This window comes from Schistocerca nitens, chromosome 4 (genome assembly GCF_023898315.1).
Source record: "Schistocerca nitens isolate TAMUIC-IGC-003100 chromosome 4, iqSchNite1.1, whole genome shotgun sequence".
Taxonomy (NCBI): domain Eukaryota; kingdom Metazoa; phylum Arthropoda; class Insecta; order Orthoptera; family Acrididae; genus Schistocerca; species Schistocerca nitens.
Genome location: NC_064617.1, coordinates 298,853,657 through 298,879,901, shown reverse-complemented (window position 1 = coordinate 298,879,901; position 26,245 = coordinate 298,853,657). Strand labels below are relative to the sequence as shown.

The 26,245-nt window shown below is 44.8% G+C and overlaps 1 protein-coding gene and 1 pseudogene across 1 annotated transcript in view; one reads left to right on the top strand and one right to left on the bottom strand.

Moving 5' to 3' along the window:
- LOC126252100 (facilitated trehalose transporter Tret1-2 homolog) overlaps nt 1-26,245 on the top strand; it is a 67,420-nt gene that overhangs the window by 20,391 nt on the left and 20,784 nt on the right. Inside the window, exons 2-3 of the mRNA XM_049952960.1 lie at nt 4,181-4,307; nt 25,784-26,067. Of these exons, the coding sequence (XP_049808917.1) occupies nt 4,181-4,307; nt 25,784-26,067 (411 nt within the window). The remainder of the gene's footprint in view (nt 1-4,180; nt 4,308-25,783; nt 26,068-26,245) is intronic.
- LOC126253984 (5S ribosomal RNA) lies at nt 11,897-12,014 on the bottom strand (annotated as a pseudogene).

Below are 26,245 nucleotides of genomic sequence, written 5' to 3'. Positions count from 1 at the left end.
TTTACTGTGATGAACGATCAGGACTGTCTTTATGGTCTGTGAGAAAATTTTAGCTTTTGACCAACAGTGTATCACTAAGTGTGTGCATTGGATATCTTTGTTATTGTAATTATAAAAAAAATTTTCAAATCTGTATTGGCCAGTGCCCAAAACAATTTGTAAAATTTTTTGTGGGGAGCATGGGGGCTATGTAAGTAGGCTGTTTAGGTTTTCTTCTTGGTAACGCCACGTAGCGCTCTGTATGAAAATCACTGGCTGTGCTGTGTGCAGTCTGTGGCTAGTTTGAATTGTTGTCTGCCACTGTAGAGTTGGGCAGCTGGATGTTAACAGCGCGTAGCGTTGCGCAGTTGGAGGTGAGCCGCCACCAGTGGTGGATGTGGGGAGTGAGATGGCGGAGTTTTGAGAGCGGATGATCTGGAAAGAGACAGTAAATTTGGAAGACTGCATGTCATGAACTGCTATATATATTATGACTTTTGAACACTATTAAGGTAAATACATTGTTTGTTCTCTATCAAAATCTTTCTTTTGCTAACTGTGCCTATCAGTAGTTAGTGCCTTCAGTAGTTTGAATCTTTTATTTAGCTGGCAGTAGTTGCGCTCGCTGTATTGCAGTAGTTCGAGTAACGAAGATTTTTGTGAGGTAAGTGATTTGTGAAACGTATAGGTTAATGTTAGTCAGGGCCATTCTTTTGTAGGGATTTTTGAAAGTCAGATTGCGTTGCGCTAAAAATATTGTGTGTCAGTTTAAGCACAGTCATGTATAATTTTTCTAAGGGGACGTTTCACATTTATCGTCCATTTTTGGGGTACTTCCCGATACTTACAACATCGTACATCTTATATTAAATTGTTTTTCTCAAAATCACCCATGTCGATTCGGATGTTTATAAACGGTAATAAGAAACATGCTGTAGACTTTTCCGGACTGCACTACTGATGAAATATTCTCGAGCTTCCATTCGGGTAGCTGCGTTAAAATCGGTGGCGTTTCTTCTTTGCCAGAATATGAGCAGAGTGACACTCAGCGAAATGTCACGGGATTTCGGTGTAGACACTCGGATGGAAGCCTGAGAATATTTCATCACAAACTGCATCTCCTTTGCTTTTCACCCTAATTTGTCTTTGTATCTGTATTGCAGTGAAAAGATCGGGACAACAGTGTAAATTTCCTTCTTAGACCAAAACTTGACAACAGTAGTTCTCATTTGTCTTCGTCCTAGGACTTGTGTCCAGTTCTGTTCCATTCTGGCTCAGATTTGTTTTTACGGCAGTGTCAGTTGTAGGTTGACACCGGTACACAGTGGTCTGGGTGGGTTTACTGATGAAGAGTTGGCCGATATGCACCTCGTGCACAGGTTCACTGAATGCAGTGGAATAGTGACAGAAAGTCACCATGGTCAGCTGTTCCCTCACAGACGGCCTCCACTTCACGCTGTGTTCACTGAATGCAGTGGAATAGTGACACAAAGTCACCATGGTCAGCTGTTCCCTCACAGACGGCCACCACTTCACGCTGTGTTCACTGAATGCAGTGGAATGGTGACAGAAAGTCACCATGGTCAGCTGTTCCCTCACAGACAGCCACCACTTCACGCTGTGTTCACTGAATGCAGTGGAATAGTGACACAAAGTCACCATGGTCAGCTGTTCCCTCACAGACGGCCACCACTTCACGCTGTGTTCACTGAATGCAGTGGAATAGTGACAGAAAGTCACCATGGTCAGCTGTTCCCTCACAGACGGCCTCCACTTCGTGCTGTGTTCACTGAATGCAGTGGAATAGTGACAGAAAGTCACCATGGTCAGCTGTTCCCTCACAGACGGCCACCACTTCACGCTGTGTTCACTGAATGCAGTGGAATAGTGACAGAAAGTCAGCATGGTCAGCTGTTCGCTCACAGACGGCCACCACTTCACGCTGTGTTCACTGAATGCAGTGGAATAGTGACAGAAAGTCACCATGGTCAGCTGTTCCCTCACAGACGGCCTCCACTTCACGCTGTGTTTTGTGCTGGTACGTTTTAATGGTTGCATGTTACAGGCTTATCATTGATGTGAAGGAATTTTCACAGAAACAAAGATAATTCTGATTAAAAAAAATTGTTCAAATGGCTCTGAACACTATGGGACTTAACATCTATGGTCATCAGTCCCCTAGAACTTAGAACTACTTAAACCTAACTAACCTAAGGACAGCACACAACACCATCACGAGGCAGAGAAAATCCCTGACCCCGCCGGGAATCGAACCCGGGAACCCGGGCGTGGGAAGCGAGAACGCTACCGCACGACCACGAGCTGCGGACGATAATTCTGAGAAGATACCGAGTAAGTCATATTTGAATTATTGCTTCGTAACAGGCCACTGGAGACCACGGGTACTTGTTATCGAAATGTTCAGATAATGTCACTGCTCCTAAATTCTGTCGATGCAGTTCGAGTTCACCTATGCAGCTTACAGTACCTTGGATCAAACTCCTTTTATCCAAGTGGAAGCAAGTCTCAAGGTCTTGTTTTAAATAATGCTTTTTAATTTCGGTGTTGCGTAACATAGAACTTGGGTTTGCTTACTTGAAATATTTGCCAAAGCTAGATGTACACTATTGGCCATTAAAATTGCTACACCCCGAAGATGACGTGATACAGACGCGAAATTTAACCGATAGGAATAAGATGCTGTGATATGCAAATGATTAGCTTTTCAGAGCATTCACACAAGGTTAGCGCCGGTGGCGACACCTACAACGTGCTGACATGAGGAAAGTTTCCAGCCGATTTTTCATACACAAACAGCAGTTGACCGCCGTTGCCTGGTGAAACGTTGTTGTGATGCCTCGTCTAAGGAGTAGAAATGCGTACCATCATGTTTCCGACTTTGATAAAGGTCGGATTGTAGCCTATCGCGATTGCGCATTATCGTATCGCGACATTGCTGCTCGCTTTGGTCGAGATCCAATGACTGTTCGCAGAATATGGAATCGGTGGGTTCAGGAGGGTAATACGGAACGCCGTGCTGGATCCCAACGGCATCGTATCACTAGCAGTCGAGATGACAGGCATCTTATCCGCATGGCTGTAACGGATCGTGCAGCCACTTCTCGATCCCTGAGTCAACAGATGGGGACGTTTGCAAGACAACAACCATCTACACGAACAGTTCGACGACGTTTACAGCAGCATGGACTATGAGCTCGGAGACCATGGCTGCGGTTACCCTTGACGCTGCATCACAGACAGAAGCACCTGCGATGGTGTACTCAACGACGAACCTTGGTGCACGAATGGCAAAACGTCATTTTTTTCGAATGAATCCAGGTTCTGTTTACAATATCATGACGGTCGCATCGGTGTTTGGCGACATCGCCGAGAACGCACATTGGAAGCGTGTATTCGTCATAGCCCACCTGGCGTATCGCCCGGCGTGATGGTATGGGGTGCCACTGGTTACACGTCTCGGTCACCTCTTGTTCGCAGTGACGGCACTTTCAACAGTGGACGTTACATTTCAGATGCGTGGTTCTACACTTCCTTCGATCCCTGCGAAACCCTATATTTCAGCAGGATAATGCACTACCGCATGTTGCAGGTTCTGTACCGGCCTTTGTGGATACAGAAAATATTCGACTGCTGCCCTGGCCAGCACATTCTCCAAATCTCTCACCAATTGAAAACGTCTGGGCAATGGTGGCCGAGCATCTGGCTCGTCACAATACGCCAGTCACTACTCTGGATGAACTGTGGTATCATGTTGAAGCTGCATGGGCAGCTGTACCTGTACACGCCATCTAAGCTCTGTTTGACTCAATGCCCAGGCGTATCAAGGCCGTTATTACTGCCAGAGGTGGTTGTTCTGGGTACTGATTTCTCAGGATTTATGCACCCAAATTGCGTGAAAATGTAATCACATGTCAGTTCTAGTATAATATGTTTATCCAATGAATACCTGTCTATCATCTGCATTTCTTCTGGGTGTAGCAACTTTAATGGCCAGTAGTGTATATACGTTCCAAAATTCTATACCAGTTCCCGAAACATTTTCTTCCAATCTGTGATCAGTTTCATCTATATCTTTGTGTTCTTATTGGAGCTTAAACAGCTGTGATAATCAGAACTGGCAAGCTGTACAATTTATGATATGCGCCTAGCTATTAGCCACTCGCTGTCTCCCTGCCCACAGTGACGCTGAGTTCGCTGTCGGTGGGCACCGTTCTCTCGTGGACGTCTCCCGCCCTGATGGAGCTCCAGGACGTCAACGCCACGTCGGCGCCCTTCCACGTCACGCAGGAAGAGGGTTCTTGGATCGGGTAGGTAATCCCACAGTCCTATATCGCATATTTCATTTCATACAGTTCACAGACAAAACAATTTAAACATCTAGAAGGAACGATCCTTTGTACACCAAATACCCGAATATGTAAATGATTAGAGGTGTACTCATCTATAACGATTAGAACATCCACGAGAGTGTATTAGTTTTTTCATCAAGTCGTCTTGTTTTCAAGAGTGACGTGGTGCATAATAGCCATGATACGCATCTTACGGTTATGGACCGTTGTAAAGGGCCACCGAGAATGCCGAGTACTTCCATAGGCCCATGTTAATAGTTCTTAAGAGAATTTTGAAGGGTCACCATTCTGGGTCAGAATGTGATCAGCTCGTCGAATTGTGCCATTTCTGGACATGAGGGGCCTTAAGATATGACAGTTGCCCTTATGTGACTTAAGTGAGAACGTAAGATAAGTTAAATGTTGCCTACCGTATCACCATCCAGTGAATAGGCCGTCGTTAACAACACGACGCGGCGGGTTACTTCTGAATCATGAAATGTGACGAATGGTGTCGCGTCATTTGTAGCGATGAAACTCGGTTCCGTACTTCTTCTATCTGCGTGTATGGCGGTGCCGAAGACAGAGATCGCATTCTGTCAATATTTTGCTGTTATAGCAAGAGCCATTGTGAAGGCAGCTATCACTTCATTTCAACTACGGCAAAGACAGCACAGACATCCTTCTCCCCATATGTTTGACCTCATGAGTCAATATCCTGGTTCGGTCTTTCAACAGGACAACACTTGTCCTCATCCGCCTCATGTCTACTAATTGCCTGTGTGATGCTGAGGTGTTCCCCTTTCCAGCAGGATCTATAGATCTGTACCCAACAGAATTTGGTATGGCGCCAGATCGCACGGTAATTCCTTCTCAGTGATAATACCCAGGATATCGAGTACCAGTTAGAACAATTGCTAACCAACGTACTTTAACGGAGAATCTATATGTACGACACAGTTCCCAACCAAAGAATGCCGGCCGGTGTGGCCGTGCGGTTAAAGGCGCTTCAGTCTGGAACCGCGTGACCGCTACGGTCGCAGGTTCGAATCCTGCCTCGGGCATGGATGTGTGTGATGTCCTTAGGTTAGTTAGGTTTAATTAGTTCTAAGTTCTTGGCGACTAATGACCTCAGAAGTTAAGTCGCATAGTGCTCAGAGCCATTTGAACCATTTGAACCAACCAAAGAATGACAAGCATCCTTGACCAACAGGCTGGAACTTCTTGCCGGCTAGGCACCAGCAGTGTGCTCATACACTCTGCTTCATTGTCCAGTTAACTAGATTGTGTAATCAAGTAAACGGAACACGTGAAGTTACGTTTCCCATCCTCCTCTCCTTACATGTGATTAACCTTTTTTGTCACAATGTATATACAAAATTACCATCTTCTTCCTTTATTTCCAGCCTAGCCAATCCTCAGAGGGGCGACCACGTAGCTAATACCGTGTATGCCTCGCTCACGTTTCTGTAGCGCAGGAGGCGATAATGCCGTAATGACGTAATAGTATGGGCAATGCAGAATTAGTTGTGGTCTACAGTGATGACATGCAGTCGCATAGATTAACAAAACATGCCGTTCTTTATGTTGCCACAATTGTACTAGTGGGAATAAATTGTTTCAGTTCAAGGAAATCTCCACTGTATTTTGTTAATATTTACGCAAACAGTAGGAGAGTTGTTCTCCTGAAAAATGTGTATTTCTTCGTAACCTGGACTATGCACTCACTCCGAAAGAGTACGATGGTTCTGAACTGATCCGCACTGTCTTCTAAAGCTATCAGAAGTGTGAGTTCAAAACAAGTAGTCACCAGTCTCACGATCTTCTTACAATCATAGTACATCTCACATGGCACACATGCACTGTATCTTAGGTGGTTCTGAAGGCCAATTTGAGGATTTTCTTAGCTTCATAGACTGCAAGTATCCTTTGTCAAATTATTCGTGTCCACTTCCCGTACATCACCGCGATGCAATGACAATGAAGAAGTAATGACGGAAACAAAAGATAGGCTCATAAGTGGGATGAAATTCAGGGTGAAGGAATATCAGTGACAAGATTCGCTGATAGGGTTTAGAATGAGTCTCAATTCATCCGAAAGCTTTCTGAGTAAGCATATGTGCACATCACAGTGCAACCCCCTGACGTCATTCACTTGCAGCAGAGAGGGAGGGGTTGATGTGGGAGGGCGGTCACATGCGTGTGTGACCTTAGGGGACTGTGCTGAGATGCGTACGTATGTTTAGGCAGCAAGCTCTCAGGTGAGTCGAGACTTGTTACCGGAAATGACATCATGATTATGTAAGAGGGAACTGTACTGAAATGTATACATATGTTTAGTTAGAAAAGTCTCTGACGAGATGGTGGCCATGGGGCTGCATACTGATTGGTTGTTTCGTTAGAATGTCTGGTAAAATACGGTGCAATAATTTGGAGAACTAACTACCAGTTTTGATGAAACAAGAAACTGTACTGAGGGACCTATACGAAATGAAAATTCGTTATGCCGTTCTTTGTAAGCAGAGAATTTATGGATATATTCCAATTGTCTTTCGATTCTGTTTCATTCGCGTCTTTTTAATTGCATACAAATATTCCGGATGTTGGTCTTTTGTTGACTGAACTTGGCAATTCTAATAAAGCGACGTACAGGTTCTGCGACAAATCATAATTTTTCCAAAAACCTATTGTACATTTAATGAGTCATATGGAAGAGGGCCTGTTATTTGCCTTTATGGTAATTTTATTCTGTTACTGCCCTTAATATAAAATCTTCCGTCGAATTCTTAAACATTTTATTTGCTGCTAAGCTTTAAAATTTGGAATCAGAGGTTCACTTGTACACATTCCGGTGGATGTGATCTTCTTCTGGTTAGATATCGCTAGCTGTTAACTACTTGTTGGCTTGTAAATGCTACGGACTAATTCAGTGCTGAAGGATCGAGAGGAAGCCGACTCTCCGATGTAGCAGAGCCATACGAGTAGCTAGCCTTTCATTCAATTTCTTTGGTAAAGCGATGTCAGCAGCACACAAACTGCGCATATGTTGGATCTATGCTGTAGTCTTGCTTCTGGTGCAAGTTTATTTTCTAACCTGTTGTGAACCTCTACGCTCGTAAGTCTGTCACTGCATATAGATTTAACTAGTTGTTTAGTCTGTGCTGAGTTTTAGCAATTTCTAATAGAGCCCGACGGTCGTGAAACAACTAATCAATGCACAGCTTATTCGTTAACATCTTTATTGGAGTATATGTGTCTGTTTGCGACGACCATTCTATCATAGTTGCACTGGATTCTCAAGCGGCAATAGCAGGTTTAACCCTCACCCCCCCACCCCCCACCCCACCCACCCAATTGCTATTACGCCGTCGATGCGACATCAAACCGTAATACGTACTCCTTATTCTTCAGGACTGCTGCACATACACGCAGGTTATAATTCGTGCCACTCGAAGTGATGCGCACTTACGATATAGGCACATAGAGTTAACAGTTGCAAGAAAGAATTACCATTGGCTTTCTGCTCAATGGGCGCAGTAATAAGCAAACTGAATGCCGTTCTCTGAAGCAGAGGGCTGATGTCAACAACCCGATACTTAATAACCCCGGTTTATTCGCGGGAAAAAACAGCCGAAGCTAGACAATGGTTGCAACCCTACCACAACAAAGGTCAAAAATTAATTATGATTGTGGTGTTGCTCACGCTGCTAAATACTGCATTTTCGGGCAACAACAAAGTTATATTGTGTGGCAGGTGTCATTAGAGCACAGTTAATAAAGTCATTTCATGAAATAATATATAAACTAGGCACTCATCTTTTCGTGATTCCCAAGCTGGTCTCCTTGTGAATTCATGGCTCTATCGTCGAAAATGATTCCAAGCTCGGATGCAAAGAGGCCTAGGTGTTATTCTGCGATATTCAAAAGTTTTATAGATGTGTTTCACAAACCATTCTTGAAGATTAAACTTTTGCAAGTAAGCTCAATGGTGAGGTAAAAAAATAATCAGCACTCCGAATTTAAGTTACACTTCTTTTTTATTACTTCTGTTGCAATATCACGTAACATACAAAACATCACTTCACAATATGAAGCCCGCATCTCGTGGTCGTGCGGTAGCGTTCTCGCTTCCCACGCCCGGGTTCCCGGGTTCGATTCCCGGCGGCGTCAGGGATTTTCTCTGCCTCGTGATGGCTGGGTGTTGTGTGCTGTCCTTAGGTTAGTTAGGTTTAAGTAGTTCTAAGTTCTAGGGGACTTATGACCACAGCAGTTGAGTCCCATAGTGCTCAGAGCCATTTGAACCATTTGAACCACAATATGAAACATACTTGAAAATATCTTCCTCACTGTTAAAGTTCACATTTTATAAACTGACTACAACTTCCGTCTTTTCAACATGATGACCAAGACTTGACTCTCCAATAACCGCTTACGCGCCAAGAATCAGAGTTACAAGTATGACAAAGATCATAGTGACAAAAAAAAAAAAAGAATACACATAAGTATAATATCAGTGCAATATAAACATATCGATGTATCAAAGTACCTCTACATTAATGAAATCAAATCTGAATGTTGTCACAGAAATATGTTAACCATTTTACAGAAACACAGTAGAATATTGCTGGTATCAAGAGGTTGAGGTGGGGTGCGGCAATGGTTACGTAATTCAAGTACCATTAGAACTGGAAACGGAGTACTGTCCTGTAGCAACTTGCGTTTTCTTCTTCACAGAAAGAACTGGTGTATGAATGTTCTAGGAAACATAAGGCCGTGAGAAAAGCGTGTAATACTAATAAAGAGGGCCACATAATGTTCTCACGAAATGTGACAAAACAAGTTTTTGATGTTATAATACTTACCTGTCACATGTAATATGTAATCTTGAATCTGAAAATAATCTGTATGAGTGGGACGTTACGTTTTTATATATAATCTCAGCACAGACAATTAGAAAATACAATCCAACCTGTTTTGCGTTAACGCAACTAAACACCACATAGAACATATGAACTTTATAAAGCAACAATTTGCTATCGACTCGATTCGGGTCTTTTGCAGTTTTCATGTCTTCAAAACTACACAACGGAAGCTCGTCTGTCAGTTGCAACGCATGTGGCCCACTGGTGGAATAGGAGAAATTTAGGTGCAATCTAGGTGCTCTTTTCTGAAAAGAAATACACTACCGGCCATTAAAATTGCTACTCAAAGAAGAAATGAATGTAATAAACGGGTATTCATTGGACAGATATATTATACTAGAACTGGCATGTGATTACATTTTCACGAAATTTGGGTGCATAGATCCTGAGAAATCAGTACCCAGAACAACCACCTCTGGCCGTAATAACGGCCTTGATACGCCTGAGCATTGAGCCAAATAGAGCATGGATAGCGTGGACAAGTACAGCTGCCCATGCAGCTTCAACACGATACCACAGTTCATCAAGAGTAATGACTGGTGTATTGTGACGAGCCAGTTGCTCGGCCACCATTGACCAGACGTTTTCAATTGGTGAGAGATCTGGAGAATGTGCTGGCCAGGGCAGCAGTCGAACATTTTCTGTATCCAGAAAGTCCCGTACAGGACCTGCAACATGCGGTCGTGCATTATCCTCCTGAAATGTAGGGTTTCGCAGGAATCGAATGAAGGGTAGAGCCACGGGTCGTAACACATGTGAAATGTAACGTCCACTGTTCAAAGTGCCGTCAATGCGAACAAGAAGTGACTGAGACGCGTAACCAAAGCCACCCCCTTCTATCACACCGGGTGATACGCCAGTATGGCGATGACGAATACACGTTTCCAATGTGTATTCACCGCGATGTCGCGAAACACGGATGCGACCATCATGATGCTGTAAACAGAACCTGGATTCATCAGAAAAAATGACGTTTTGCCATTCGTGCACCCAGGTTCGTCGTTGAGTACGGCATCGCAGGCGCTCCTGCCTGTGATGCAGCGTCAAGGGTAAACGCAGCCATGGTCTCCGAGCTGATAGTCCATGCTGCTGCAGACGTCGTCGAACTGTTCGAGGAGATGGTTGTTGTCTTGCAAACGTCCCCATCTGTTGACTCAGGGATCGAGAAGTGGCTGCACGATCCGTTACAGCCATTGGGATAAGATGGCTGTCATCTCGACTGCTCGTGATACGAGGCTGTTGGGATCCAGCACGGCGTTCCGTATTACCCTCTTGAAACCACCGATTCCATATTCTGCTAACAGTCATTGGATCTCGACCAACGCGAGCAGCAATGTTGCAGTACGATAAACCGCGAACGCGATAGACTACAATCCAACCTTTATCAAAGTCGGAAACGTGATGGTACGCATTTCTCCTCCTTACACGAGGCATCACAACAACGTTTCACCAGGCAACGCCGGTCAACTGCTGTTTGTGTATGAGAAATCGGTTGTAAATTTTCCTCATGTCAGCACTTTGTAGGTGTCGCCACCGGCTCTTGCCTTGTGTGAATGCTCTGAAATGCTAATCATTTGCATATCGCAGCATCTTCTTTCTGTCGGTTAAATTTAGCGTCTGTAGCACTTCATCTTCGTGGTGTAGCAATTTTAATGGCCAGTCGTGTGTTACTCACAGTTGTGGATTCTCAGTGTTCTAAGAAAAATTGTAGACAAAACAATAAATTACTTGCCCATACGTGGGTTCCTATCTCAGAGACGATTAGCTTTGAAGCTAGGGAGCTTGTCAGTGTGCGTGCAGTGAAAGAGGGAATCTCATCCGCTTATCGCAGGGCGATAGCATCGCACCTCGACGAGTCCGCTGTCGAAGTGTTCCGGCGTTTGAATTCCCTTATCGCTACCAAGTTGAATAGTCAGTTCAAGTCAGATAAACTTCGCGCAACTCGCCCTTCAGTGTGACGATAATCGCTGGCTGGCGGCTTCAGGGCACATTTGGTTGTAGGCCATAAGAGTACGCGAGGGATATTTCGAGTGAAGGGGGGAGGCAACCGGAGGCGCTTCCTTCCTTCCCCCCACCTTCTCGACCCCCCATGGAAGTTTCAGTATAGAAATTCCATTCATTGCTAAATTCTTACGCCACTCTATTTATGTATTTACCGAATTGAAAGTTTTGTCCGTTCTGCACTACGTTGCCAAAAAGAAGCAGTAATATTGTGTTCTTAACAATCGTTAAAAAAACAGGTTTGATTGGGTTCTCTGTGACTTGGTGCTGGTAGTAACAGACCAGTAGAGCAATACTGGGCGTTGTGGTTCTTGTATCAAAGCGCCTTTCTCAGCTATTCTGTCTTCCACCTCATTAACATTAATTCCGGATAAAGGTAGGAACACACGACACAATACTGACCCTACGACTTATCTTAAAAGATAGGGTAAGGAAAGGTATAGCACTCCGTCTTCAGGCCACAAGTGGCCCACCGGGACCATCCGACCGCAGTGTCATCCTCAGCTGAGGATGCGGATAGGAGGGGCGTGTGGTCAGCACACCGCTCTCCCGGTCGTTATGATGGTTTTCTTTGACCGGAGCCGCTACTATTCGGTCGAGTAGCTCCTCAATTGGCATCACGAGGCTGAGTGCAACCCCGAAAAATGGCAACAGCGCATGGCGGCTTGGATGGTCACCCATCCGAGTGCCGGCCACGCCCGACAGCGCTTAACTTCGGTGATCTGACGGGAACCGGTGTATCCACTGCGGCAAGGCCGTTGCCAAGGAAAGATAAACCTATGGTTATAGCATTTGTAGATTTCGAGAAACTTTTTGACAATGTTGGCTGGATTACTCTCTTCGAAATTCTGAAGATAGCGAGGGTAAAATGCAGGGAGTAAAAGGCTATTTACAACTTGTGCACCAACCAGACAGCAGTTTTAAAAGACGAGAGGCATGAAATGGAGGTAGTGGTTGAAAAGGTAGTGAGACAGGGTTGTAGCCTGCCCCAATGTTACTCAGTCTGTACACTGAGCAAACATAAAGGAAACCAAATAAAAATTTGGAGTAGGAATTAAATTTAAGGGAGAAGAAATGAAAGCTTTCAGATCTACCGATGGCACTGTAATTCCGTCAGGAACAGCAAAGGACTTTCAAGAGCAGCTGAGCAGAATGGGCAGTGTCTTGAAAGGGGGATATAAGATAAACATCAAAAAAAGCAAAAGAAGGATAACAGAGTGTAGTCGAATTAAATCAGATGATGCTGATGCAATTAGATTAAGAAACGAGGTACTCAGTAGATTAGTTTTGCTACTTAGGCAGCAAAGTAACTGACGATGGCCGAAGTAGAGAGGTTATAAAATGGATACTAACAACGGCAACAAAAGAGTTTCTGAAGAAGAGAAATTCGTCAACATCGAATATAGACTTAAGCGTTGGGATGTCTTTTTTGAAGATATTTGACTGGAGTGTAGCCAGGTATGTAAGTGAAATGTTGACTATAGTAAGTTAAGGCAAGAAGAGAATAGAAGCTTTTGAAATGTTGTGCTACAGAATAATGCTGAAAATTAGATAGGGTAGATCACGTAAAAAACGAGGAAGTACTGAACAGAACTGGGGAGAAAAGAATTTCACGGCACAACCTGACTAGAAGAAGGGGTGGGGTGGTAGGACACATTCTGAGGCTCAATGGGTCACCTATTTAGAACTGGTGAGAATTGGGGGGGGGGGGGGGGGTGAGTAAAATCGTGGAAGGAGACTAAGAGATGAATACAGTAAACAGATTCAGAAGGATGTAAGTAGCAATAGTTATTCGGAGATGAAGGGGCTTGCATAGGTTAGAGTAACATGGAGAGCTGCAGCAAACCAGTTTTCGTACTGAAGACGACAACAACAACTAGTGTTATCCATTAAAAGATCTACTCATTTCTTTCCTTTAACTGTAGGTTTACACCAGATGGAAGTTTGACAAGTCAACAGTTTTAGATGTTCGTAATAAAGACTGTAGATTTGAGAGCTGATGGTGAATCGCTCAGAATCACTACCTCCAGAAACACGGTTGCTTGTATTCGAAATTGCTACGATGAAATATTTATAACCTTATCTTTGACCTAAAAGTTGTTGGACTCTCTGCAAAGGATATAGCAGAGGGAAATGAGTTGGCTGTGTTCTTCCACAAATGCTGCCCCACGTCTTTCTTTTACAGAAACATCTGTATCAACTGGGAGCCAGTCTTCTGACAGCTACCACATCTTAACTGAGTATATGAAGATCTCCCTTCACGGATTCTAGCTGACATAATGTTTTCTCGTTGTGTTTTCCGTTAGTACATCTGTATTTGAACAATCTAAAAGCTAAGGCGGTCTGCTGAGATCACATTCCACTTTAAACAACTGATTGTTGTACACTTCAACACCATAAGTTGTGTATCTTCTTCTACGCTCCATCTATAGAACCGACTGCTATAAGTGAATAACACAACACGCCACATTTTCCGCTGGAAGTAAAAACAAAAATTTGTTAAACGTTCGTCAATTCCGAACTAGTGATAAGTGCAGGGTGTGAATACCATTGACCATGAAGAAACAGAATTACAAATTCTGCGATCCGCTGTCACAGTTACACAATAACGTATAAAAGAAGTGACAATAGTAAGACGAAGGTTCATTCCTGTGCCGTTAAGAAATGGCAACACAAGTTAATTTAAAGTTGGTTTTAGAAAGTTTCATCACGTTCATCCACACGAACGCTGCATCGGCCAGGGCAACACAGCAAATGAACAACCCTAAACTTGAATGTTTCAGTACACATACGTTCATATTCATTTACAACATTGAACGTTGCAAAACGCAGACATGGAAATAATGACATTAAAAAGCCGCGGTGGTAACACCGGTCCCGTCATATCCCCGAAGGGTCAGCACTGCTGGGCTGGGCTAGCACTTGGTTGGGTCACCATCCGTATGTCGAGCGCTGTTGGCAAGCAGTTAGCACTCAGCCCTTGTGAGGCAAACTGAGGAGCTACTTGATTGAGAAGTAGCGACTCCGGTCTCGTAAACTGACATACGGCCGGGAGAGCGGTGTGTTGACCACCCTATGTATCCGCATCCTGTGATGCCTGTGAACTGAGGATGACACGGCGGCCGGTCGGTACCCTTGGGCCTTCATGGCCTGTTCGGGCGGAGTTTAGTTTTCTTAGCCATTAAAAAGATCAAACTTGAATTTTTATTATTAGTTACAAACTTCAGTTGTTGGATTACACCTTAAACAAAATGGTTCAAATGGCTCTGAGCACTATGGGACTTAACATCTGTGGTCATCAGTCCCCTAGAACTTAGAACTACTTAAACCTAACTAACCTAAGGACATCACACACATCCATGCCCGAGGCAGGATTCGAACCTGCGACCGTAGCAGTCTCGCGGTTCCGGACTGTGCGCCTAGAACCGCTAAACCACCGCGGCCGGCACACCTTAAACACATTTATCTTATTTTCATAATAATTTAAGAATAATGTAGTGCTGAGCACTATTGTATGTGATGGAGTTTTTCTCTTGACTCTACGTAAACAATACGCTTACGCAGAACTCTTCCCTCCCCCCTCCCTCTCCCCCCACCAGAAGATTGTAAACATATTTTTGAAACCACCTGTAAACTGAATCAAAATTAAATAAGCATTCATAAGAGCTTATTTCCTCCTTCTCCCCTTTTGAGGAGTGGCAGTCAATGTCACCGAATCAGTGGCTGTTATTATGAGTGTCTATCAGGGTAATCTAATTTTTCTGATACCATTCTGTCTCATATTTTCTATTTTCAGTCTATCTAACAACATAGATAAGTGAAAAAAAATATTCTGAATATTTCATAACTTTATTTACTACCTTATTGATTATTTTGTTAGCTACTTACTGAATCCAGGCGCATGAGAAGTAATTTCAGCTTATTACGTTAAAAACGTTGACATAAATAATATAGCCTTATACAGAAGTCATATTCAATATAGACTAATAACATAATTTGTATCTTTTATTTTAGTAATCTATCTACAGTTACACTCATCAAAAAAACCTTTTAATCACCCCGTTGCCCAGAACTCCTGAAGACAGACGTTGAATGTGGGTACTGTATCACAGACACAGTCCCTTTGTTTAGCGATGTATCTAAACCCGCCCAAAGATGTAAATAGCCATGCAGGAGCAGCGCCTATTAGACGAAGGGGATCTGACAGCCGATCAGTTCCAGTCTTTCCACCAAGAAGGGGGTACACGGCTCGTGTTGTCTGTAGTTCAACCAAGCCTAGACGATCGATTCCGTGGTTCGATCGCGTCTGCATTGTTACTTTGTGCCAGGAAGGGCTCGCAGCAAGCGAAATGTCCAGGCGTCTCGGAGTGAACCAAAGCGATGTTGTTCGGACATGGAGGAGATACAGAGAGGCAGGGACTGTCGATGACATGCCTCGCTCAGGCCGCCCAAGGGATATTATTGCAGTCGATGACCGCAACCTATGGATTATGGCTCGGAGGAACTCTGACAGCAACGCCACCATGTTGAATAATGCTGTTCGTGTTGCTACAGGACGTCGTGTTACGACTCAAACTGTGCGCAATAGGCTGCATGATGCTTCACTCCCGATGTCCATGGTGAGGTCTATCTTTGCAACCACTACGCCATGCAGCGCGGTACAGATGAGCCCAACAACATCCCGAATGGACCGCTCAGGATTGGCACCACGTTCTCTTCACCGATAAGTGTCGTATATGCCTTCAACCAGACAATCGTTGGAGACGTGGTTGGAGGCAACCCGGTCAGGCTGAACGCCTTAGACGCACAGTCCAGCCAGTGCATAAAGATGAAGGTTCCCTGCTGTTTTGGGGTGGCATTATGTGGGGCCAACGTACGCCGCTGGTGGTCATGGAAGGCGCCATAACGGCTGTACGATACATTCTCCGACCGATAGTGCAACCATATCGGAAGCATATTGGCGAGGCATTCGTCTTCATGGACGACTTCCCCCCCCCCCTCCTCCTCATCGTGCACATCTTTATGAATAACTTCCTTCAGGATAACGACATAGCTCGACTAGCGTGGCCAGCGTGTTCTCCAGGCATGAACCCTATCGGACATGTCTAGGATAAATTGAAAAGGACTGTTTATGGACGACGTGACCCACCAACCACTCAGAGATCTACACCGAATCGCCGTTGAGGAGTGGCACAATCTGGACCAACAATGACTTGATGATCTTGTGGATAGTGCGCCACGACAAATACAGGCATGCATCAATGCAAGAGGACGTGCTATTGGATATTAGAGATATCATTATGTACAGCAATCCGGACCACCACCTCTGAAGGTCTCGCTGTATGGTGGTACAACATGCAATGTATGGTTTTCATGAGCAATAAAAAGGGTGGAAATGATGTTTATGTTGATCTCTATTCCTATTTTCTGCACAGGTTCCGGAACTCTGGGAACCGAGGTGATGGAAAACTTTTTTGATGTTTGTATATTCAGTGTCCAAATATGAATGCTTTGCAACAGCGTAAGTTTCTTTTTATCCTCTAAAATTTAGTTCCTTGGAGCATGACACATTTTAAATTTCACTTACTCTGTTACACAAAAATTGTGAAGTTTCGAATATTTCCTCCTCTGATAATTTTCCATGGAAACATAAGGTGATGCCCGTGTACCAGCAGAAATGAATGATTGGCAGCTACGTGTGCTCGTTGACCGGTGAATTGTTAACTGACTTGCAACGTCAGAGTTTCACCATATGTCAGTAGACAAACTACTTAATCAGGTGACTTGCAAAGGTATGAAGCTAATATGTGATGATTAAATTAAGATCATATACGAGTAGCGTTTGCTCTTCAAACATCTTGTATTTTCTGTCTACAAGACTTCTACTGAAGGTTTTGACCTGACTGCATTGGAGTGGTACTTCGAAATTTAGACATATCGTCTAGTCCTTTAGTGCACTCTTGCATTGCTCTTTCAGTTTGGTCTTCTGGTGCCAACTGTTTATGACTGTTTTGCAGCTCGTGATGACTGGGTGTTGTGTGGTGTCATTAGGTTAGTTAGGTTTAAGTAGTTCTAAGTTCTAGGGGACTGATGACCATAGATGTTGAGTCCCATAGTGCTCAGAGCCATTTTTGTTTTGCAGCTAGAAAGATTCGTAAGTGGGTGGAGGAGCGTGTACAAGATTTCGAGGAAATTTCTTACAGCAAAATATCCTGGATCGTGAACCACTGACGGATCTCCATCGTCGTGAATTGTCCACCCCAAACTCGTTACCCTCTCATCTGAAATGAAGGACTAGGATGGAAATTAATATTACTGTTATTGTACGCTTCTATACAACGGATATTTTCTACCTGTCAGAAAATTTTCCCCAGAATATGATGCCCTAAGACAGTAGGCTAATAAGTGAAACTGGATATCTAAGAGGACCTTTTACATTGTAACCTTCAAAGCCTCCAGAAGATGCTTATTTTTCGCTCTGGCATTGGTCGAATATTGGCTCCTAAAACTGGTTCTTATCAAACAACCAAGACTGTAGAGTATTGTGAGTGCTACCAGGAGGTCATAATGATGTGACCAGCAGTGTACGAGAGGTGATTCCGTGAATATGTTACAAAATTTCAGATATGGTAAACGTATCAATTTGAGGTAAAGGTCACTTGGTCAGTAGAAGGAATTGTTTCAGAGTAGCGAAATTGAACAAATGCTTATAGCTTCTAAAGAGTGCATTTGACAGTCCACGTTTACTAGATTTTTTTTCTTTTTTTGGGTCCATGCTACCACCTCTGAAAGTTGCCTACCCCGCAATCTTAGTAACAACAGTACTGGTATATGTACTCCACTGTCAATTGTATCAGAAGTCGGTCGTTTCCAGATCAGTGTCCCTTACCTGAAACTGATACATTTACTGTTGTCCATCAGGGAAACACATTATATTCACGGTTTAGCATAACGGTACTTAGTTACATAATCTAACAGTGAACGTCGACTGTTCGCAAAACTTGATACCTGCTCGAAGTTAATTGACAGCCAGCTACCTTCTATTAGAACAATGACGCGTTGAGAACTTAAGGCGTTGGGTTGGGTTGGGTTGTTTTGGGGAAGGAGACCAGACAGCGAAGTCATCGGTCTCATCGGATTAGGGAAGGACGGGGAAGGAAGTCGGCCGTGCCCTTTGAAAGGAACCATCCCGGCATTTGCCTGGAGCGATTTAGGGAAATCACGGAAAACCTAAATCAGGATAGCCGAACGCTGGATTGAACCATCGTCCTCCCGAATGCGAGTCCAGTGTTTAACCACTGCGCCACCTCGCTCGGTGAACTGAAGGCGATGAGGTTTTTATCTAAGAGAATTTTCTCATGCTTTAGATACTGTACGAAACAGTCGTATTTCCAACTGTTTATCTATCCAGTCACCACATCATATTCTGTTGTGCCTCATCTGCAATCCACCGCACGCGAGTGCTACTAACCGACTCAGCGTGCGTAGGATAGAGTCTCATACTAATGGTCTGGATTTAAATCTGACGCAATCAGACGCAGTTATCGACCTGATAACTTCGTAGCTCACACCGATCGCTGTGGACTATCTTGTGTTTACTCATCAGGAAAAGATAGGCGTACATGACGTATCTCACAGTGGAGGTGATACCGTGTCTTGATTACTTATGTGTACGCGGTATCACGTTGTGCGTATAACAGATTTGTTTGCCGGTATTTGAGCGTAGATTAATCCTCAAGCCTCGTAGAAGCCACTTAAAACTTTGATTTCAGTCTTCAAATTTGCTTTTTCTTCACGTGTTAATGTGCCGAGCAAGATACTAGAGCAGAAAATTTGCTGAGATTATGAAATGGATTCAGAGCATCACTTGATCGTTTTGAATTAGGTTTGTCACGCCTTTCGTGCATCACAGCAACAGAGTGTCGTAATTGTTTCGTCATAATGGCCGCTGTCACAGTCTTCTTCATGTCTGTCGAAACGGAGCTCCTCGATCCGCGTACGAATGTATGGTTTCTCGTCGATACGAACTACTGACAGCCTTGGGAGAGCCATTCCTGACAAAACTCTACCATCTGATGAGCAAGATGTATGAGACAGGCGAAATACCATCAGACTTCAAGAAGAATATAATAATTCCAATCCCAAAGAAAGCAGGTGTTGACAGACGTGAAAATTACCGAACTATAAGTTTAATAAGTCACAGTTGCAAAATACTAACGCGAATTCTTTACAGACGAATGGAAAAACTGGTAGAAGCCGACCTCGGGGAAGATCAGTTTGGATTCCGTAGAAATGTTGGAACACGTGAGGCAATACTGACCTTACGACTTATCTTAGAAGAAAGATTAAGGAAAGGCAAACCTACGTTTCTAGCATTTGTAGACTTAGAGAAAGCTTTTGACAATGTTGACTGGAATACTCTCTTTCAAATTCTAAAGGTGGCAGGAGTAAAATACAGGGAGCGAAATGCTATTTACAATTTTTACAGAAAGCAGATGGCAGTTATAAGAGTTCAGGGGCACGAAAGGGAAGTAGTGGCTGGTAATGGAGTGAGACAGGGTTGTAGCCTCTCCCCGATGTTATTCAATCTGTATATTGAGCAAGCAGTAAAGGAAACAAAAGAAAAATTCGGAGTAGGAATTAAAATCCATGGAGAAGAAATAAAAACTGTGAGGTTCGCCGATGACACTGTAATTCTTTCAGAGACAGCAAAGGACTTGGAAGAGCAGTTGAACGGAATGGACAGTGTCTTAAAAGGAGGATATGAAATGGACATCAACAAAAGCAAAACGAGGATAATGGAATGTAGTCGAAATAAGTCGGGTGATGCTGAGGATATTAGATTAGGAAATGAGACACTTAAAGTTGTAAATGAGTTTTGCTGTTTGGGGAGCAAAATAACTGATGATGGTCGAAGTACAGAGGATATAAAATGTAGACTGCCAATGGCAAGGAAAGCGTTTCTGAAGAAGAGAAATTTGTTATCATCGAGTATAGATTTGTCAGGAAGTCGTTTCTGAAAGTATTTGTATGGAGTGTAGCCATGTATGGAAGTGAAACATGGACAATACATAGTTTGGACAAGAAGAGAATAGAAGCTTTCGAAATGTGGTGCTACAGAAGAATGCTGAAGCTTAAATGGGTAGATCACATAACTAATGAGGAGGTATTGAATAGGACTGGAGAGAAGAGAAGTTTGTGGCACAACTTTATTAGAAGAAGGGATCGGTTGGTAAGACATGTTCTGAGGCATCAAGGGATCACCAATTTAGTATTGGAGGGCAGCGTGGAGAGTAAAAATCGTAGAGGGAGACCAAGAGATGAATACACTAAGCATATTCAGATGGAAGTAGGTTGCAGTAAGTACTGGGAGATGAAGAAGCTTGCACAGGATAGAGTAGCATGAAGAGCTGCATCATACCAGTCTCAGGACTGAAGACCACAACAATAACAACAACGAACAAATTTTTTCTCGAGCTTCCGACCACATTAAGTGGTTGAAAGATCCACGAGCATTCTGGCAAGTGCACTTATTTCACTGTTAAATGGTGACTGCCGTGAGATAGCAGCTGCTGCCCTGATATAGGGTGTTTCACGATTCTTACTAGAGGCTTCCACGGATTCTACAGGAGATTTAGAAGTTTTGATAATGAACCCGTGTCCGGAAGCAAATAAAGCTTTGATAGGGAACCTATGTCTGGAAACGTACCGTTTGGATGCAGTATGTGTTTGCTGATCGGTTCCCTATTACATCTCCGCTGTACAGAACGCACACATCCGGTGAAGATGGCGCCGCCTTCAGGTCTTCGGCCCAAGTAGAAGAACGGTGAGAGAAACTGATTCGTTCACGACTACAGTAGCGCAGTTTAGTGTGCTGAAGAGCGCGTTGGAATATCCTCTTTCAAGTGTAAGTACTTCGCCATCCAGAAGAGAACACAACGACGATTATTCTAAACACTAACCACGCCATGAGTTGGCTACTGGAGAGCCCATTAGTCAGATCTCACCGTCCCCACTGTGCGCATACCATGAAGAGCGAGATTTGAAAGTATGTCGTTTTCACACATATTTCACATCCATACGGTACATCTCGTGACTTGAGATCTTTATCAAAACTCTATCAGGTCCCCTCTCCAGCCCCTATAAGCCTGTAATAGAAATTGTGAAATGTTCTGTATAATCATGCTACTACAAGTGACGCCACTGGTACCTAAACCAGCGCGTATACACCGAGGTGACATAAAACATGGGATACCTCCTTGTACTGGATTGGACCTTCTTTTGTCCGGCGTAGTGGAGCAACTCGACGTGGCATGGACTGAACAACTCGTTGGAAGTACCCTGCAGAAATATTGAGCCATTCTGCCTCTATAGCGGTCCTCAATTTCGTAAGTGTTGCCTGTGCAGGATTTTGTGCACGAACTGATCTCTCGAGTATGCCCCATAAATTTTCGATAGGATTCATGGTGGGCGATCGGGTGGCCAACTCATTCTCTCCAACTGTCCAGAATGTTCTTCAAACCAATCGTGAACATTTGTAACCTATTGACATGGCGCACAGCTGTTTGGAAACATGACGTCTGTGAATGGTTAGAAATTGTCTCCTTATATCCGAACATCCAGAAGATCTAGTCCATTCCATGTGAACTAAGCCCGCACTATTCTGAAACCACCACCATCTCGCACAGTTCCTTGTTGAAAACTTGGTTCCGTCGCTTCTTGGGGTCTGTGACACACTCTAAACCTGCTATCAGCTCTTTCCAACTGAAAGCGGGGGTCATCTGACCACGCTACGGTTTTCCAGTTGTCTGTGGTCCAATCGTTGTGGTCACGAGCCCAGGAGAGGCGCTGCAGGCGATGTCGTGATGTTAGCAAAGGCACTCGCTTTGGTTATCTGCTGCCATAGCCCATTAACGCCAGATTTCACCGCACTGTCCTAACGGATACGTTCTTCGTAGGTCCCACATTGATTTCTGCGGTTATTTCAAGCACTGCCTCTGAATTCATGATATCTGCTGTATTTTCATGCATAGCTGACAATGACTGCTAATACTGGAACAATAATCTACTATTGTATTTCACCTGCTATGACGCAACACGCAGTTTATTAGACGGCTCATTTTATGCCCAACACGCTTCTTTCCAGTCGCCAGAGGAGTCATTGATAGCGGACATCGCAGGACATCGACATTCCTCGCTGTCATATGTCATAGATACATCAAACTGGTCGCGCTACTGGCTTGTATGTAGCTTCCTTTACAGATGCACTGTATTCTTCCGAAACCTTGTGAACACGTCTTCCATGCATGCTGGTTCTCTAATACTCACTTTCCGTCACCGTCCCATTTCACATTGCTAATATATGATGTGATGTGATACTACCAGTTTCTCTCTCTTTCTTATAGCCATTTTACTGCATCCACGCACATGTAAAGATACTTGTCGTTTCTTGCACCAAGTGGAAATTTTGTCCGAGCCTTGATGAATTCCCTTACGTTTGTTTAGTGGCGATACCTATCAGTAGATAACATCGTTAGCGAACTATCTTATAGTGCTGCTGATCATTCTACCTCGTAAATGCTATTATATTTCCTTGAGGCTCATCGATTGTTTCTTTCCTTTCTGTTCAACGGTTTTCTCCCATGTATGCTGTGAGATAAATCTTTATCGAGTCAATCACATATCTGCCTACATACTCAGTGCGATCTAATTTCGTTAGTGGTCGCAGATGTCAAACAGTGTGAAACGCCTTTGGAAAGGAGGAAGACGGACTCTACTTGCTGACCTGCATCTGTTGCATGCAAAATTGTATGAAGGAAGAAAATTGTAGTGATTAAAATTCTTCTGGATATTATGCCGTGTCGCCGGCCGCGGTGGTCTCGCGGTTCTAGGCGCGCAGTCCGGAACCGTGGGACTGCTACGGTCGCAGGTTCGAATCCTGCCTCGGGCATGGATGTGTGTGATGTCCTTAGGTTAGTTAGGTTTAAGTAGTTCTACGTTCTAGGGGACTGATAACCACGGCAGTTGAGTCCCATAGTGCTCAGAGCCATTTGAACCATTTTTTTATGCCGTGTCATTGCTAAAAACAACAATAAAAAACTAAAACCGACGTTTCGGCCGAATTGCAACGGCCTTCCTCAGGGCACGACTGGTTTTGCGTGAGGATAGGTTCTTCTATTTATTACAGACTATCGATGTCTGACGTCACTGTTGTAAAACATTTAATTAGCCGTCTAATATGATTGGCTAGTCATGACGTAATGGAAGATGGAAGGAAAGAGGCTATTCGTGGATGTCCATGTCGTCAACGATTGGTAGCTGTCCGCCAATCAGCGTTCGGCTTCTGGTCGGCAAGTTTTCCTCCTGGTGTGCGCGGAGGTGGACTGACAGTTGCTCTACAGCTGTCTGTGCAGATACGTCCGTGTCCCGTGTAGCTTCTGCACCGCGACCGCTCGCGGCTTGTTGGACTGGGATGGCCGGCAGCCAGGACGCCGGGAGTTTGTAGCCATCTTCTCTGTTGATGTTGTCAGGCTGCTTAATAATTTCGATCGCCTCCCGTATTTTGCGTTCTCGCATCCACGATTCTTTCGCCAATACTCGGGCCTCCTGGAACCTGATAGGTTGTCCACAGTGACGGTGGTGTTCCGCTATCACCGATTTATTATGCTGTTGTAATCGTACGAAACGTGCGTTGTAGCTCCTTTGATTCTTCTTTGATGTTATTTACATCGCTTATCCGGTAGGCTCGGGCAGTTAACGTATGCAGAACAGAATACCTTAGAGCTGGGTGGTGGTGGCTCTCCGCGTGCAGGTACCGATTAGTGTGCATTGGTTTCCGGTACACTTTGTGTTCCAGTTTACCTTCGGCAGCTCTGTATACTTCCGCATCCAGAAATGGCAAGGTACCATTGTTTTCAGTCTCACGTGTGGACTTTATATTTTTGTGCGGGCCTTTTAAGTTCTGGACGAAGTTTCCCAATTCCGCTTCACCGTGTGGTCAGATAACGAATGTGTCGTCCTCATACCTTAGCCAACAACTGGGACGTAACGGAGCAGAAGCTAGGGTCGTTTGCTCAAAGGCTTCCATGAAGATGACCGCAGCTACAGGGGAGAGCGGGGAAGCCATTGCCACTCCATCTAATTGTTCGTTTCAAATGGGCGGTTTTCTTTTGGGGTTGATAGCTTTGTGCTACATGTCAACGGGCTACATGAAGTTTCAGTGACAATGTTATCGACGGTGCCTCAGCTGCAGACAGGGACTGAATTGAGAGTCAGGGTACAGTGAAGTGCTTTCAAATAGAAAGATCGCTGATGGCCATAGGCTCAGTCAGAATTATGGTAGCGACGGGATCCAAGATGTTCCCAATACAGGTGCAATGTGAAACAAGGCTGATGGTGTAGCGTGGTGTAATCACGTGAGTGGGTCGCTGTTGGATGTAGACTCCGTGGAATTTTCAGTGGTGGTGCGATCCATGGTCCTCTAATAGAGATGGGATGTGAATTGGGACTGAGAGTGTAGCGTGACTTCGAGTGGGCACATCACTACTCTTCTTCGTGAAAAGTTTGGTGGTAATGGCATCATGATCCCTCAACAGCGTGTAAGATGTGAACTAAAGTTAAGGGTGTAGCGAGGCACCATCATGTAGGCTTGTCACTGCTGTCCTTAGACGCCAAGGAAGATGGCGATAGGATCTACGATGTGTCAACAGGATGCGGGATGTGAACTGCGGAAGAAATGGCTCTGAGCACTATGGGACTTACCTCCTGTGCGGCTGGTCCCGGCGGAGGTTCGGGTCCTCCCTCGGGCATGGGTGGGTGTGTTTGTCCGTAGGATAATTTAGGTTAAGTAGTGTGTAAGCTTAGGAATTGATGACCTTAGGAGTTAAGTCCCATAAGATTTCACACACATTTGAACATTTTTGAACTTACCTTCTGAGGTCATGAGTCCCCTAGAACTTAGAACTACTTAAACCTAACCAACCTAAGGACATCACACACATCCATGTCCGAGGCAGGATTCGAACCTGCGACCGTAGCGGTCGCGCGGTTCCAGACTGTAGCGCCTAGAACCGCTCGGCCACTCTGGCCGGTGAACTGAGGAAGAGGGCGTAGGGCATGTCACTGCTCTCTTTCATTGAAGGCCTGGTAGCAATGGGATCCATGATGTCTCAACTGGATGCGGGATACGTATTGAGGGGGAGGGTGTAATGAAGTGTCCTGAAATGAGCCAGCCACTACTGTCCTTAGACGCTACGGAACTTTCCACAGGGACTGGAATCATCACTGAAGGTCACATACGAATTGAGGCTGGTGGTGTAGTGAGGTCCTCCGCTGTTCTGCGATTCCAGACAAGTGTCTCCACTGGAGGTGGGATGTGAAGCGAGTCTCAGGGTGTAACAAGGTGCTTCCCTTTCCGCAAGAAGGTCTCTGGTGTCCTCGGACTTCGTGGAAGGTTTGGTGACGATATGATTCGTGATGCCTCAACTGGAGGTAGGACGTGAATCGAGACAAATGGTGCTCGGATGCGTGCAGGTCGCTGCTGGCCGTGGGCTCGATGGTGGGCTCGCTGCCCGCGGGCCGCGTGTCGCAGGTGGTGGGCCGCCGCCCCGCTCTCCTGGGGCTGGCGCTGCCGCTGGCCGCCTCCTGGGTGGTCATCCTGGCGGCGGGCGGCGCCGCGGCGCTCTACTGCGCGCGCCTGCTGGCCGGGCTCGCCGTCGGCGGCATCAGCGCCGTCGCGCCGGTCTACATCGCAGAGATCGCGCACAGCTCAGTGCGCGGCACGCTCGGCTCTTTCTTCCAGCTCATGATCACCATAGGTAAGCTCAGTTGCGTTCGTACTTCTATTTAGTATAGTAAATACCGTAACGAACGTTGTGAGATGAACATAACACGCTGCTGGCAAAAAGCTCAACTCGTGGAATGACTGTTTCCATACTGATCTCATGACAGTATATGACACCTGGACGTAAGCAGATACAGGGTGGTCCGGCCGGC